Consider the following 12,819-nt stretch of genomic DNA (forward strand, 5'->3'; position numbering starts at 1 on the left):
GTGGCTGGTTTCATCCCCTGTGTGTGTTTTAGTCTATAAATGCAAACCAATTGTTAACCCTCCATAAACATTTGGGTCAAAGTAGATCTTACTACAGCACTCAAAAACGTGCAAGGGTAGAAGAAAGAAAAAAAAAGGAGGAGGGGGAAGTGGACGTGGGTTTTAGTAATTACTAGGCAGTAATAAGGTTAAATTTTACACCTAGATCATATTTTGGGGAATAATTCTGTTAGTACATTATACTCTTATTTTTGAATTTTATGCTTATTTTATTTTACACATAAAGACTTAAATAATCCATACAGTGTACTACAGCATTTTTACCACACGTAAAATTTTTTGTTAAATTTAAGCAATTTAACAGAGAAATTCTTTGCTGATTTTATAAAAACTAGACTGATTATAATCCGATTACCATTAATATTCTCATAGTACAGACATAGATGTGCTGCAGGATCTGTATTGCTCAAGCATTCATAACTAGAGGAAACTAATATGATTGTATATAAAAAACCTTACTAGGAAAATATCCCCACAGAGGAGTATTTTAGGACTTTGTTGATAAATCCAATATAGGTATATAGGGTTTGTAATTCACTCATTAAGTCTGTGATCACTGCAAGAAAATTAGAGCCTGATACCATTCCTCACTTGTGGAACTGTAGTCAGTCAAATTTATTAAGTTGTTCCTCTTGTCTGCTATCGTATATAACCGTTCTGAAAGGTTGATTTTGTTAGGCCTTTAAAAATGAAATAAAGGTCTAAATTTACTAATAGACAAAAAAACTTCTATCACTTCTATAAGTCCAGTAAGGTACTGGAAACTAGACATTTGTGAATGAGATCATAATGTGGCACTTAGAAAAATATATGGAAAAAGACATATGTGTAAAAATCAATATTAACACCATATATGTGCTGCTGTAAAAGAGATTGTGAGGCCTGCACATTACTTACAAATAATCCTTTATTTATAGAAAGAACAAATTTCTATTGTTTCCATTATATAGTGAGTAAAAAGAAGAAAATTCCTGGCTTTAGCAGCCTTCCCAGCTCTGCCTCCATCTTGCTGCATGCCCATGCCTATTCCCGTGCTATATCTTAAACATGACAATGATGCCACTTCTCTTCCTTAAGTGTACTGTCAAAAGGTTTAATTACTTTATCAGATCTGGGTCCTCGATGTTCCTGTGGACCTGCAAGCAAACTCATGTTGCCTTTTCAACCCGTGATCAGTGACTATTAAAGTCATATTGCCTCGCACAGCTATACTTGGGAAATATTGTGCAAGGACAACGTGGTGATTTTATAGGAAGACTCAGACATCATTGGGAATCCGCTGCAGGGGAGGTCGAGGCGGGCAATCCATGGCAAGGTCTTTGCTCCATTGCACCATTGCAATCCCTCTTTGCTCCATCTTTGCTCGTTGCACCATTTAAAAGTCGACAGTTTCTCCCACTAACCCATGAGCAGAAGGTGACCAGCCCCGGCTCCGCCGCCACCACCGGGTGCTCCAGGCTCAGCCCAGCTGCTCCAAAAACTCCGTCAGGCTCAAGAAATCTCACAGTTCCAGTCTGGGGGGAGAGGCTTCCTTTTGGGACATTTTCAAGTGAGCATGCTGATTATTCTGAATTTCACCTAGATTCAAACTTAAATTGTTAAAAACAAACAAAGCATGGGAGAGTGAAACAAAAATCTGGGTATATATTTTTTAAAGATACCAAAGAAAAACTTTTTTCTTCACTTTTCAAAAAAAAATTGTTGCAGCTCATGTTGATAAATTGTTAGAAGTACTATTCTACTCTAATAGTTTAGTCAGTGCTGAATTGCACAATAGCATCTTAAAAACTATAAAATAAGTGTCCTCCTTGCAGCTGTGAATTTTGCATTTGGAAGGTTGATTCCTGAGTTTTAACTAAAAGCAGATACAAATACACAGTGTGTTTCTGGAGGCATTACAGGCCCGTGTTTATAGCAGGTTTGCTTCAGTGCCCTTCTGCTGGTTTATGCCAGCTAAGCACACAGTCAAACCTCTGCTTGGTCAGACTGATTAACTTTTCCAAACTTCCATCTGGAGGTCTTCTTGGTAGATATTCATCTTGACATATATTCCCTTTTCTTTCCTAAAAGAAAGAAAGTGCAAGATCCTTTCTTTAATAAATGAAGTGCATTTAGGCTTTGCTGGAAGAAGCAATCAAAAAGAAAACTCATTATTAAATGATAGTTATGTATAAATAATAAATATTTACTGAAATAAATATTTATTTAAAGGCTTGGTATCCCTAATGTCCTTTAAATTTTGCATATTACTTGAAGCTGTTTAGAAAGAATATTCTTACTGCAAAAAAATCTGTTTTTTTCAGAAATAAATGAACATAACATTTCATATTAACAGTAATTTCATATTTTTATGCAGCAATGTTAATTAATGCTAATTTCAAGTTGCTGTATAGAAAGCATGTAGTATTTCTGTTTGACCTTTTACATCAAAGTAAAATCAAAAGTCACTTATAAAGCCCTCAGCTAGGTAAAATCTTTCAAATAAAAAGTTGATTATGTGATGAGATGAAATTGTCTCTTTACCCTATTTTAGGGACTGATGTATGCAATTTTATGTAGGGGAACCATTGACCTTAATGAGTAAAGCCTCAATGCGTTCTGAAACAGCCAACATTTTGGTCTATTAATCCAGGTTAGATTGATTCATTATTTCAGGCTGTACTTTGTATTCTTATGATGAGCTTACTTCATTTTAATACTGCATTATCTTGGACATCAGCTGTGCTTATGAAATGAGATTAGCTGCCCCTAAAATGAGAGTGTGTTAAAAAAAATGAAATGATGTTCCTTGATAGTAAATTGTGTCTACTGCTGAATTCCTCAGATGAAGGAACTTACTTGTAGAAGTGCAAATAGACTAAAAATAATGATTCTGTCACTGTTTAATGAAGAGTTTTCTCTGTATTTCTCTGAAGGGAGGTGTGTATGTGCGTGCACATGTGTGTTCCGGGGAAGGGGATTTTCTGTACCCGATTCAGGTTTAGGGAATAGATTCCAAGGATGAGAGCTGCCAGGGCTCGAGCTGTGTCAGAGCTTACGTATGTTACAGCAAATGTGCTGCCTGGTGCACTTGTTAGAGCTGCGAGTTAATTCCTTACCCATGGCTAACCATGCCCCCGTTTCTCTCAATATTGCAAATTTACTGCAGCTCTAATGATGTATTTTCGGGGTTTTCCTTTTCTTTTTTTCTATTGTTTTTTAAGTTGGTGAGGCATCTGCAGTTGCACTGGGTGGCTGATGTATTTCTGCATCTCTGTGTCATTCAGTCTCTCTCCAGAAAACTTTTCAGACCGTTTTTATCATGTTTGGAATAGAGGCAGAGATCCTAAAGCTGTGTAGGCAGTATAAAAATACATGTTTTCGTGGAGATGCAAGATTTCATTGCAGTCCTTGTAAAGGAAAGACCTGTAGCCTGTCCCCAGACTTCACCAGGTATCAGAGAAGCCGTGTGAGCATTTCCTTTCACAATACAGACCGTAAGAAGCGAGACCATGTTTGCACTAATTGTCATGTGCTTCTTCCATTTAAGCACAAAAAGTGTTTTTTAATACTATGTCTTTTCCTACAAATGTCCATTTGACATCTGAAAGGAGCTGTTCCCTTGTCATTATTCCGACAATGTATGGTTATAATGGCTTATCTTAAAATAACACTGGTGTAAAGCACCCAGGGCATGTCACAGTCGTCATGTCTGTAACAGGATTAGTGGAAAAAAGGCTGGAGACTAGATCAAAAGGCTTGATTTTTCTTCCTTTTGAAGTCGGTGATATCTTTAAAATGAACAACCTAAGAGCTAAGAATTTATTAAGAATCTATTGCCTTCTTCCAAGTGTCTTAGAGTAATCAAACATTAATGCTGAGCTTGAACAATTAGAATGTGATCTTACTTTATGCAAAAGGGAAGCACTTTGAGGTACTCTCACATGCAGCAAAGTCTGTCCTTTTAACTTGTGCACACCAAATGTACAGTTAATATTAATGGCTAATCCCTAAACCTCCTGCTTTAGGGAGGGCCATGTTTGTGAATTTGGAGCCACTTTAAAGCCATATTAAACATTCATCTGAAGACGGTGCCCAGGCACCACATACCATTATACTTTGTACCTTTTTGCAAGCTATGTCCTATAACCAGCTTTTTTTCTACTCTTTAGATCATCCTTGGAGTCCTGGCAACTGATGGAAAAAAAGATCAGGACAAAGTTTAGCCTTTAATTTTAAGGAAATAAAATGTTGACGGTTAGTGTGAGCTAAAGATGAAGGACTTCTGTTGTTTGCTTTTTTTCTTACTCGACATATAGTAATGCTGGTTCTCCCTTAGAAAGGAGGTGATGAAGTGGACATAATACTGCTGGGCAACAAGTGTGATAAGGAAACAGAACGTGTAGTTCCCAAACTTAAAGGAGAAAAGGTATGCACTGTTCACTGCTGCTTTCATCAGCTCCTCCCAAGCACCTCAGTCTGTAATTGTGAGCTGCTACATTAACATATGCTTCTGAGTTCCAAGCTTGCTGCTAGGAATTGCTCTGGAATAACATTTTTTTAACATATAAGCAGAAATATAGTGAATAAGTACTAGTTGCTTACTTTAGAATACTGATTTTTAAGTGAATAAGTACTAGTTGCTTACTTTAGAATACTGATTTTTATTTTAAAATTTGAAATGTGCTTACCAAAATTCTACTATGATACCTAAAACTTGTTATTTCAATTTCTAATTAAAAAACATTTTAGAGTCTGCTTTTGCAGAGTGTTGCTTTGCTGCGGAATGCCAGAGCATAAAACGTGATGCGTTCTGTGTCATCTTTCTGTTTCCTGATGTGCAAACCAGTGATTCTTTTAGCTACAGCCTGACTCTAAAGAGCCATCCCGGTGCAGCATGGACTGTGCTGGCCATGAACATCCTTTAATAATTGAAGACAGGTAAATTTAGGGAACACCCCGCTTTCCTGCTTGTAACTGTGGATCCGTGTGGCACGGTTCTGCTTACAGTGCTGTTTAGACCTGCTGGCCATGTGTAGAGGAAGGGCTGGTGTGAGGGAGGAGCAGAGTTTTGAGGGCAATGATGGGTTCTGCAGCTGAAAATTCCATGCCTCCATTGTAAAAAACATGGACTGAGCACTTCCAATATTTGCCAAAGCATGGTGAGGCAGGCAGGATATCTTGTATTTGATGAAAACACTGATAATTTCTTGTCAGTTGTATAATTCCAGATTAAAAAAGGGTGTTTTGAACAGCATGGAACAGCATTACAAAAAGAATATTTTGAAAGCATGTTCACAGATTTTCAATGTTAATGTATTTGATCTATTTAGGTGTAATAACATTATTGAAAAATATATATATACTCTCAGTCAAAGAACACAGTATGAGAAAGGTGAAGCCTTGCTGGCTGCATGTGCACAAGAGGGCAGCATTAGGGTTTTGCATAAGGCTGTGACGTTTTCTGACTCCTGACTACTTATCCATGCAATCAGAATTTCTCCAAACACAGAATTTTTCTAAGAAACAAATCATTACCTCCTCACCGGTGACTTTGCTTTTTAGATTTCCCCTGTGTTCTGGGCAGCTCTTCAGTCCTTCTATTTTCAAAGCACCAGAAAATCCGACTGAGCCGGCGGGAGAGAGACCCCATTAGTGCGGAGGGAGCTAATACTGTCTGCTATTCCAGAGAAGGAACATACCCAGATTAAGAAGGCAGGATAGTTTGATGCTAACTCTGCCAGTCAATAATTCATTCTAACATATTTCATATTGCCCTATGAGGGTGAGCTGTAAGGATTATTCTGTTCAGAGCCTTACAGAGAAGACTCCTAGATTCCCCAGAAATCTTATCAAGGGCATCAGAATTGACATAATAGTTCATAGTAACGGAGTGGCCAGAGCATTACAATATACAGACTAATGCAATTGTTAAGTTTTCTTTTGTAGTTCTATAATTTTAATCCCTCCAAAGCTGATATATTTAATTTTAATACTATGAAGGATTTTCTTGTAATTATATTTTTTTCATGCACTTTGAGAAACGCTTGAACTCAACCTTCTCAAGCACCTCTGCTCTGTCCAAACCAATAACATTATCTCTCTTCCTAAACAAACAAACAACTCCCCAGCCCTTGAGGATTATGAGACTTGATGGAATGTGGCCATTTTACCCCGTATCAAATCTTCTAAAGGAAATAGTCAAAGAAAATATCCTACTTTTGCTTGCCTTTGCCATCTTAATTTGCCTGATATGAAAAGTGATTTTGAGGAATGATATGAGTGGAAAAAATGTACTCCACGATTCTGGGAATGTAGTATACACATCTCTCTGATTCAATCCTAAGAAATCATAGTAGCCCTTTGCTAGAAATTAGTATATTTTGAGTTAGAAGAATTGAACAATTGCAATTACATTTGGTTTTGGAAGAATTATTAGGATTATTTATGTTGTTACTGAATGAGCTTGTTTCACTCAAAATCTCCAAATTATTCTTAAGAGTAATATAAACCTTTCCCGGTAGCATAAAAATTTCCCCAGTAGTCTAATTTCTATCAGTTTCAAACGTATTTGGATATTTTCTTTGCCGATTCGTTTCAAGATGCTCCCAAAGGCATACAGAGCAATGCTTTATATTTTCCTTTTCCATTTCGACATAAATATATGAGCCACAGCTCTGTTCATATTTGCAGCTGCTTTAATATTGGCCTGCTGGGTTTATTCTGCTACCCAGATTTGCAGAGATCTTGCCTGCCGTGATACTCGCCGTACTCAAGATGAACATCCATGAATCTCTGTGCAGTATGGTGACATAAAGACTATTGAAGGTAGTTCCAAGGAAATGCGGGTGCATTGATAGGTGGAGGAAACGTAGTAACAAATGACACGGGGAATGCCGAAATAATGCACATTTTTTCTTTGCATTGGTCTTTGCAGACAGAGCATGCTCCCTGGCCTCTGCATGCACCGCACGGGGGAAGGAGCAGGTGGGAGAGCTCCGGATTAGATACTGCTTAGGGAACTTGGATGTAGCCGTGAGGCCTCAGGAGATTCACCCGGTGGTGCCGAAAGAGCCGGTCAGTGTGATAATGAGGCCGCTGTTGATGGTCTGAAAATCGTGGTGATCGGGAGAGATCCCTGCTGACTGCAAAAGGGCCAGCAGCCTTTAGAGAGGCAAGAAGGAGGATCGGGGACTACAGCTGTCAGCCTTGCTTCAGGCTGTGGAAAGGTCATGGAGCATGTCCTCATGGGATCCTTTTCCACGTCTCTGATAGACAAGAAGATGATCTGGTGTAGGCCAAAAGGGCAGTTTGTGTTTGACTGCTTGGATTTCCTTCTGGGAACGACTGGCTGGGTGAACAAGAGAAGAGTGGTGGAGAGGATAGGTCTTGAATTTAGCAAGGGTTTTGGCACCATCTCCCATAGCTGGACAAATGGACCACGTGGATAGAAAACTGCTTGGACTAACAGATGCAAAGTGGAGATAAATTCCATTGCAAACAGGACAAAAAGCATGTGAGGCTACATCAGGAAGGTAATGGACAGCCTACAGGGGAGGTTATTGCCCCCCTTCCTTGGGCTAGCAGGGTCACATCTGGAATACTCTGTCCGTTTCAAGGAGAGTGGGAAACTAGAGAGGGTCCAGCAGATGGCAACACAGATGGTTGCGGTCTAGCACAGATAATCCACGAGGAGAACTGAGGAACTGGGTGAGGAAGTGGCTAAATGGCATTTTGTAAAGTGCTGCTTTTTGAAGTTGCTTCTAAAGCTCCCCAAAAGCAAGCATAGCTGCAGATATTATAACTGGGAATCTTTTGTGCGAATGCAGAGACTTCCAAGGGAATCATATAAGTGGTCAGTAATCACAGGATTTTATATACATTGTAAATAGGGCATTTTTCTTGAATGGGATCATCATCTTTAGATGTGTAGAGAGAAGAGACCCTTTGGAATGATGAAACGGTTTTTCTTTTCCCCATGATTTTAACTGTATAAATTAGAGGATGTGACGCAGAAATTCAAAGCCTTCTAAAAGCTGTCAATTTTGTTATGTGGGGCGTTTTTTGTTTGTTTTGTTTTTCATGCTAACACTATAAACTGTCTGGCAGCGAAATTTACTGGCAGGAACATAAGTAAACTAATAACATTAACCAATGTAAAGGCTATGCTGCCCTTCAAGTATTTTCTCTCTTGTCCTATCATCATAATATTTTTTTCACATATATTTCTGTTCTTTGCTTGCTTATTATCTCTGTGATCACCTACTCTTTTTTTTTGAAGAAAGCAGTATCTCTTTTTTGTATTTCATCACACCTCTTTTTTTTTTACAGCTTTTGTCACATTTTTATCTCTACTTTTCTGCAGGCATGCCATTAGTTTTCTCTAAATTGCCTAGGAGACGGTTCATTTTTCAAATAAATCAAAACACTGAGAACAGGCCCAGCAGAGTTTGTTCTTCCTATTTACAAGAAGTATAGACCAAAAACCTGTTTCTGAAAATGTAAATATTTAAGAAGAATAATTTAAGAGTTACCTAATATTAATAAACTGAGGATGAATATCAAATACTATATTGAGCTGGCATTTACTAAATCAGTTTATATAACATGTTTAGGAGCTGTCAGAATTACCTCTATATTTATTGCTAATAGTTTTAGGAAGACTTTTTTTAATGCTGTTTTTTTTTTTCCTAAAGACTCTTCATCTCATTGCCTACATTTATTTTGCAGCTTGCTTGGGAACATGGAATACACTTTTTTGAAACCAGCGCTAAAGATAATGTCAATATTGAGGATGCATTCTCAACCTTGACTAAGGATATCCTGGAAAAGGTAGGCTCTTTTTCCAAGTAGAGTGAGAAAGTGGGACTTTTTTTTTTAAATGTCTGTATTAGGCAGGCAAAGTCATAAATACAGAAAAGCATTCACAAAGCTTTGGCATCCTGTAGTTATATTTTTGAGGGATCCTGTAGCTGTTGCCATTCAACGGAATTTGGGGAGGAGAATCCTGGAGGAGCAGAACAATGGAGGAAGGGAGCAGGCAAAATATGGTTCAAGGAGGAGATGAAAATTAAGGAAAAGTGCCTTTACAACTTCCCTATCCACATTTTTCTTCAAGGGAGGGACTCACAGCTATAGAGTAGTTACAGTTCTGTGCCAGACAAGTATCTTTCCTATTGGTTTCTTTGGGATTATAAAGAGGCTGTGTGCTGATGGGGTGAGCGGACCTTTTATGTTCAACTGTCGAGTGTTTTGTCCAAAATTCATAGCTGTTTGTTCAGCTGATACATGTTACTGCTGTTGAAGTTATTAGGCCCTAAAGATGTGAATTAATTAGTGATGGAATCACTTCTGTAACTGTCAGTGTCAGCATCTCTAACTACCTAGGATATGTTGGCATGGAGATCCTACTATTGAGAGCTGTAATGCTTATATTGGACTGAATTATTTTTAATTAGCTATGAAAATGTTTTGTATCACAATTTATTTTCAGACAGTAGAATATTATTTTAGACACTAATAGATGTTCTTCATGCAATGTATTATCATTGCCATTCATCACCAATATTAGTTATACAAAACTAGCCTTCCATTCAGAGTACTCTTGAAGTCATAATAAAGATAAATGAACAAAATTACAGGCAAAGTCACAAGTTGCAGTGTTTTGATTAAGTAGCCAGAGGGGATGGTCAGAATAGTAGCATGGGGCAGGACTGCTTCTAAATCAAGGTCCTGTCATATTACACAACAACAAGAGTAGTAGTAGGTTTTTTTTTTTTTTTTTTTTTTTAATACGTGCTTTTGACTCCTTAGCATGAAAATGAAACTCAGCAACTTACTGTCAAATACTGTTTAGAACAGAAGAATTATAGCAGGTCCTTGAATAGTGGGCAGAAAGTCTGAAGTAAGACAATTATAATTTTCTCATAAACAAAAAAGACGTTGCTGTAAATAGAGAATACATTTGTTAGTGTGAAGCATGAAAGCTACAGAGGAATGATTGTGATCACAACGCTGCAAAGACAAATGTCTGCCCATCTAGTATTTCTGCTCAGTGTGTTTTGGTAGGATCTGAGAGAGTTCTCTGCACCAAGCAGAAATGATGTTGGGGTATTTTTCCCCTCCAAGATTGCCTGTACTCATTTTAATTTAAGTGGAACTTTGGTATTGCTACTCATCTTCATGAAAATTGATGTTCTCTACATGAAGTTCAACATGATTTGGATCACGTTGTACTTCAGTGTGAATTTAATTAGAACTTCCTGAGGATACGATTGTTACCTGTGTATGTGTGTTTGCAAAATATGTCTACAAGGGTTTGCCAAATCTGTTTGTAACAACAATCCTACCTAAAAAGGTTTCTAACCTCTCACAGGGCCTCATCTGCCATTACTTTCTTGAAATATTTGCCATTTTGAGGAAATGCATTTGGTGATTTAGACAAGGTTCTCTTTCTGGGTTTCTACTGGCCTGATATGACAGAGTTTTGCAGTAAATAAATAAATAAATAAAACAGCCACGCGGTTTCATCATGGTTTTCAGGTTCAACAAAATAATTTGCTTGTTCACAAAACTGTGAAATCTGAATGTACTACTTGAATTTTAACTTCCTTTAACTGAGGAAAATTTGGAGAAGGAAAACGCGGTAAAAAAGTGTGAGCAGTAGCTGTGAAAAATGACATGATAGATGCCAGGCTGAGATCCCTGCAGTGGTACCTTGCTCTGGAAGGGCAAAATAAGGAGCCCAAGCACCTGTGTCTGAGGTAGAAGGATATTGGTTCTCACTCACTGCCCAGCGGGAACGGCTGCCCTGGGCTGCGGAGCTGCTTCCATGGAAGAAGGGCACTGCTTTCCCAGGCCCGTGCACCGGCCCAAACTCACTGGAAGGAGCTCTGGAGCAGAGTCTGTTAGGGCCGTGCTCCTAGGAAACAGGTTGGGGTCGTTCAGAAAGAAGATAGAGAGATGGATAGATACATACGTACATATATAACAGGCAGGCAGTATGCAATTTCCAAATGCATTGCAGTGGGTTTTATTAATCCTAGGAAATCTAGGATTATCCCAGGATTTTTTATATATACACTTTTGTTCACCATCTACAGGCATTTCTGAGTAACTAAACCCACAGACAGCGCGTCCGTAGATGGGAAGATTTATTGTCCAGAGACACAAAGCTCATACAGAGGTAATGAGCTCCTTGGAAAAAAAGGAGAATTGAGAGCAATTTGGGGTTCAAAGGAGCATTCTCGACCAAAAAATACAAAACCAAAACCAAAAAAAAATGGCAATTTGTCAGACTTAGAGTTAGGAAGTCATTGTTTTATGCTGTATTTTCCTGTTTGTAGAGTAGTGATTTAAAACAAGAGAGCATGATACCGCTTCTTTTTCATTATTACTTTTTGGGGGCTTAAGACTGGAGAAAGCTTCTGAATCCTAGGGATTTCACACAATTAAAGCACTACGTAGCCTTTCAGGTATTTACAATCTATGAAAACCATTCAACACTGGTCTCAGTCCTAGCACGTTAGCTTGTATGAGTAGTCTCTGTCAAACAGTCTGATTCCATTAGTAATGATGTCTGTCAGCAGCAGTTAGGGAGTCATGCCGTTTTCTGAGAATGGATAATTCCTGTTTTTTCAAATAAGTCATTATTAACTAATTTGATTTTATTGGAAAGGCTCTAGGGTCAATTAATATTTCTGTTACTCAAGTTATCACGTATTCCAGAGGTTTGCTTAGATATGTTGACAGCATTTTACATTTTCACTGTTCTTATGAGTCTGATTTTAGATATGCCTAAACTTGCTCATTAATAGATGGCAGCTGTTCCTTCAAATGACTTTTGATTGCCAGTGAAATATTTGTTACTGTTATTCAGTACATTAAAAAACACAGCCAACCCCCCAAAATACCACCCGGAATGCAGTTAATATTTGAACTTTTGTCTTGTTTGGTTTAATGGCTGAAGAGCAGGAGGCCTCTCAAGTAGCTTTTTCCAAAAATATTACAAGCTTTTGTATTTTTCTCTTTCTGGGTGTGGTGTTTGGTATTTTTCTAAAGTGGAAGCGGAATGAGAAGAACTATTTAACAAAAACAAACAAGAACTGAAGTTTTTGCGCTTTTCTAAAGACTGCTGTAAAACCAGCCAAAACTTATATTCTGCCTCTTTCCTAAAAATGCTTAACTATCAAGGTTGTTTTGATATAATATCAAGTAAACATATATTTCCTGAGCAGAGAACAGACAAAATCCGTTTAAGAACTTTCCTTGTTAGTAGTGTGTCAAGTTTAATAGTTCAGTGTAATTTGAGATGAACATTCAAAAGCATCGGGCCTCAATTCTGTCTTCCCTTGTTCTCTTTAGCTTCCATTCTTATGGCAACAAGGGTTTTTATGGGATCCCGTGTCTCATTCCTTTGCTGCTGAAGATAACTCTGGGACTTGCTAGCTGATCTTAACCAAATATGATAGGGAGGTCAAACTAAATGGTGATTAAGCTCCTGAGAAATTCCTTGGAAATACTGTGCTGCATGAAGGGAAATCAGAGTAATTCTACGGAAGGGAGGTCTCCTGCAGCAGATAGAAATAACAACAAAATGAGTTTCAAATGCTTCAACCAGCCACTCCAGATAGAGTTTGCATTGTAGGTATCAAACTTAATCCCCATGGAATTGTTAGTTTGTCTAAAAGATCCATGTGTCTCAAGTAATGTACATTCTTTTTTTTTGCTCATAGTCATGCATGGAGTCCCAGCCTTTATTTGCCCTTTCTTTGTCCTTTT

At 38.0% G+C, this 12,819-nt stretch overlaps 1 protein-coding gene across 2 annotated transcripts in view; it reads left to right on the plus strand.

Annotated features, from left to right (window-relative positions):
• LOC104566381 (ras-related protein Rab-10) overlaps positions 1–12,819 on the plus strand; it is a 28,046-nt gene that overhangs the window by 9,911 nt on the left and 5,316 nt on the right. The window contains exons 4-5 of one of the 2 annotated variants that reach the window (XM_088536347.1): positions 4,379–4,468; positions 8,770–8,871. In XM_088536347.1, the coding sequence (XP_088392473.1) occupies positions 4,379–4,468; positions 8,770–8,871 (192 nt within the window). The remainder of the gene's footprint in view (positions 1–4,378; positions 4,469–8,769; positions 8,872–12,819) is intronic. The other variant, XM_088536348.1, reaches the window with a different exon arrangement.

The sequence above is a fragment of the Tinamus guttatus genome, unplaced genomic scaffold (genome assembly GCF_059628265.1).
Source record: "Tinamus guttatus ecotype Peru unplaced genomic scaffold, ASM5962826v1 Tinamus_guttatus_pri_ptg000659l, whole genome shotgun sequence".
Taxonomy (NCBI): Eukaryota; Metazoa; Chordata; class Aves; order Tinamiformes; family Tinamidae; genus Tinamus; species Tinamus guttatus.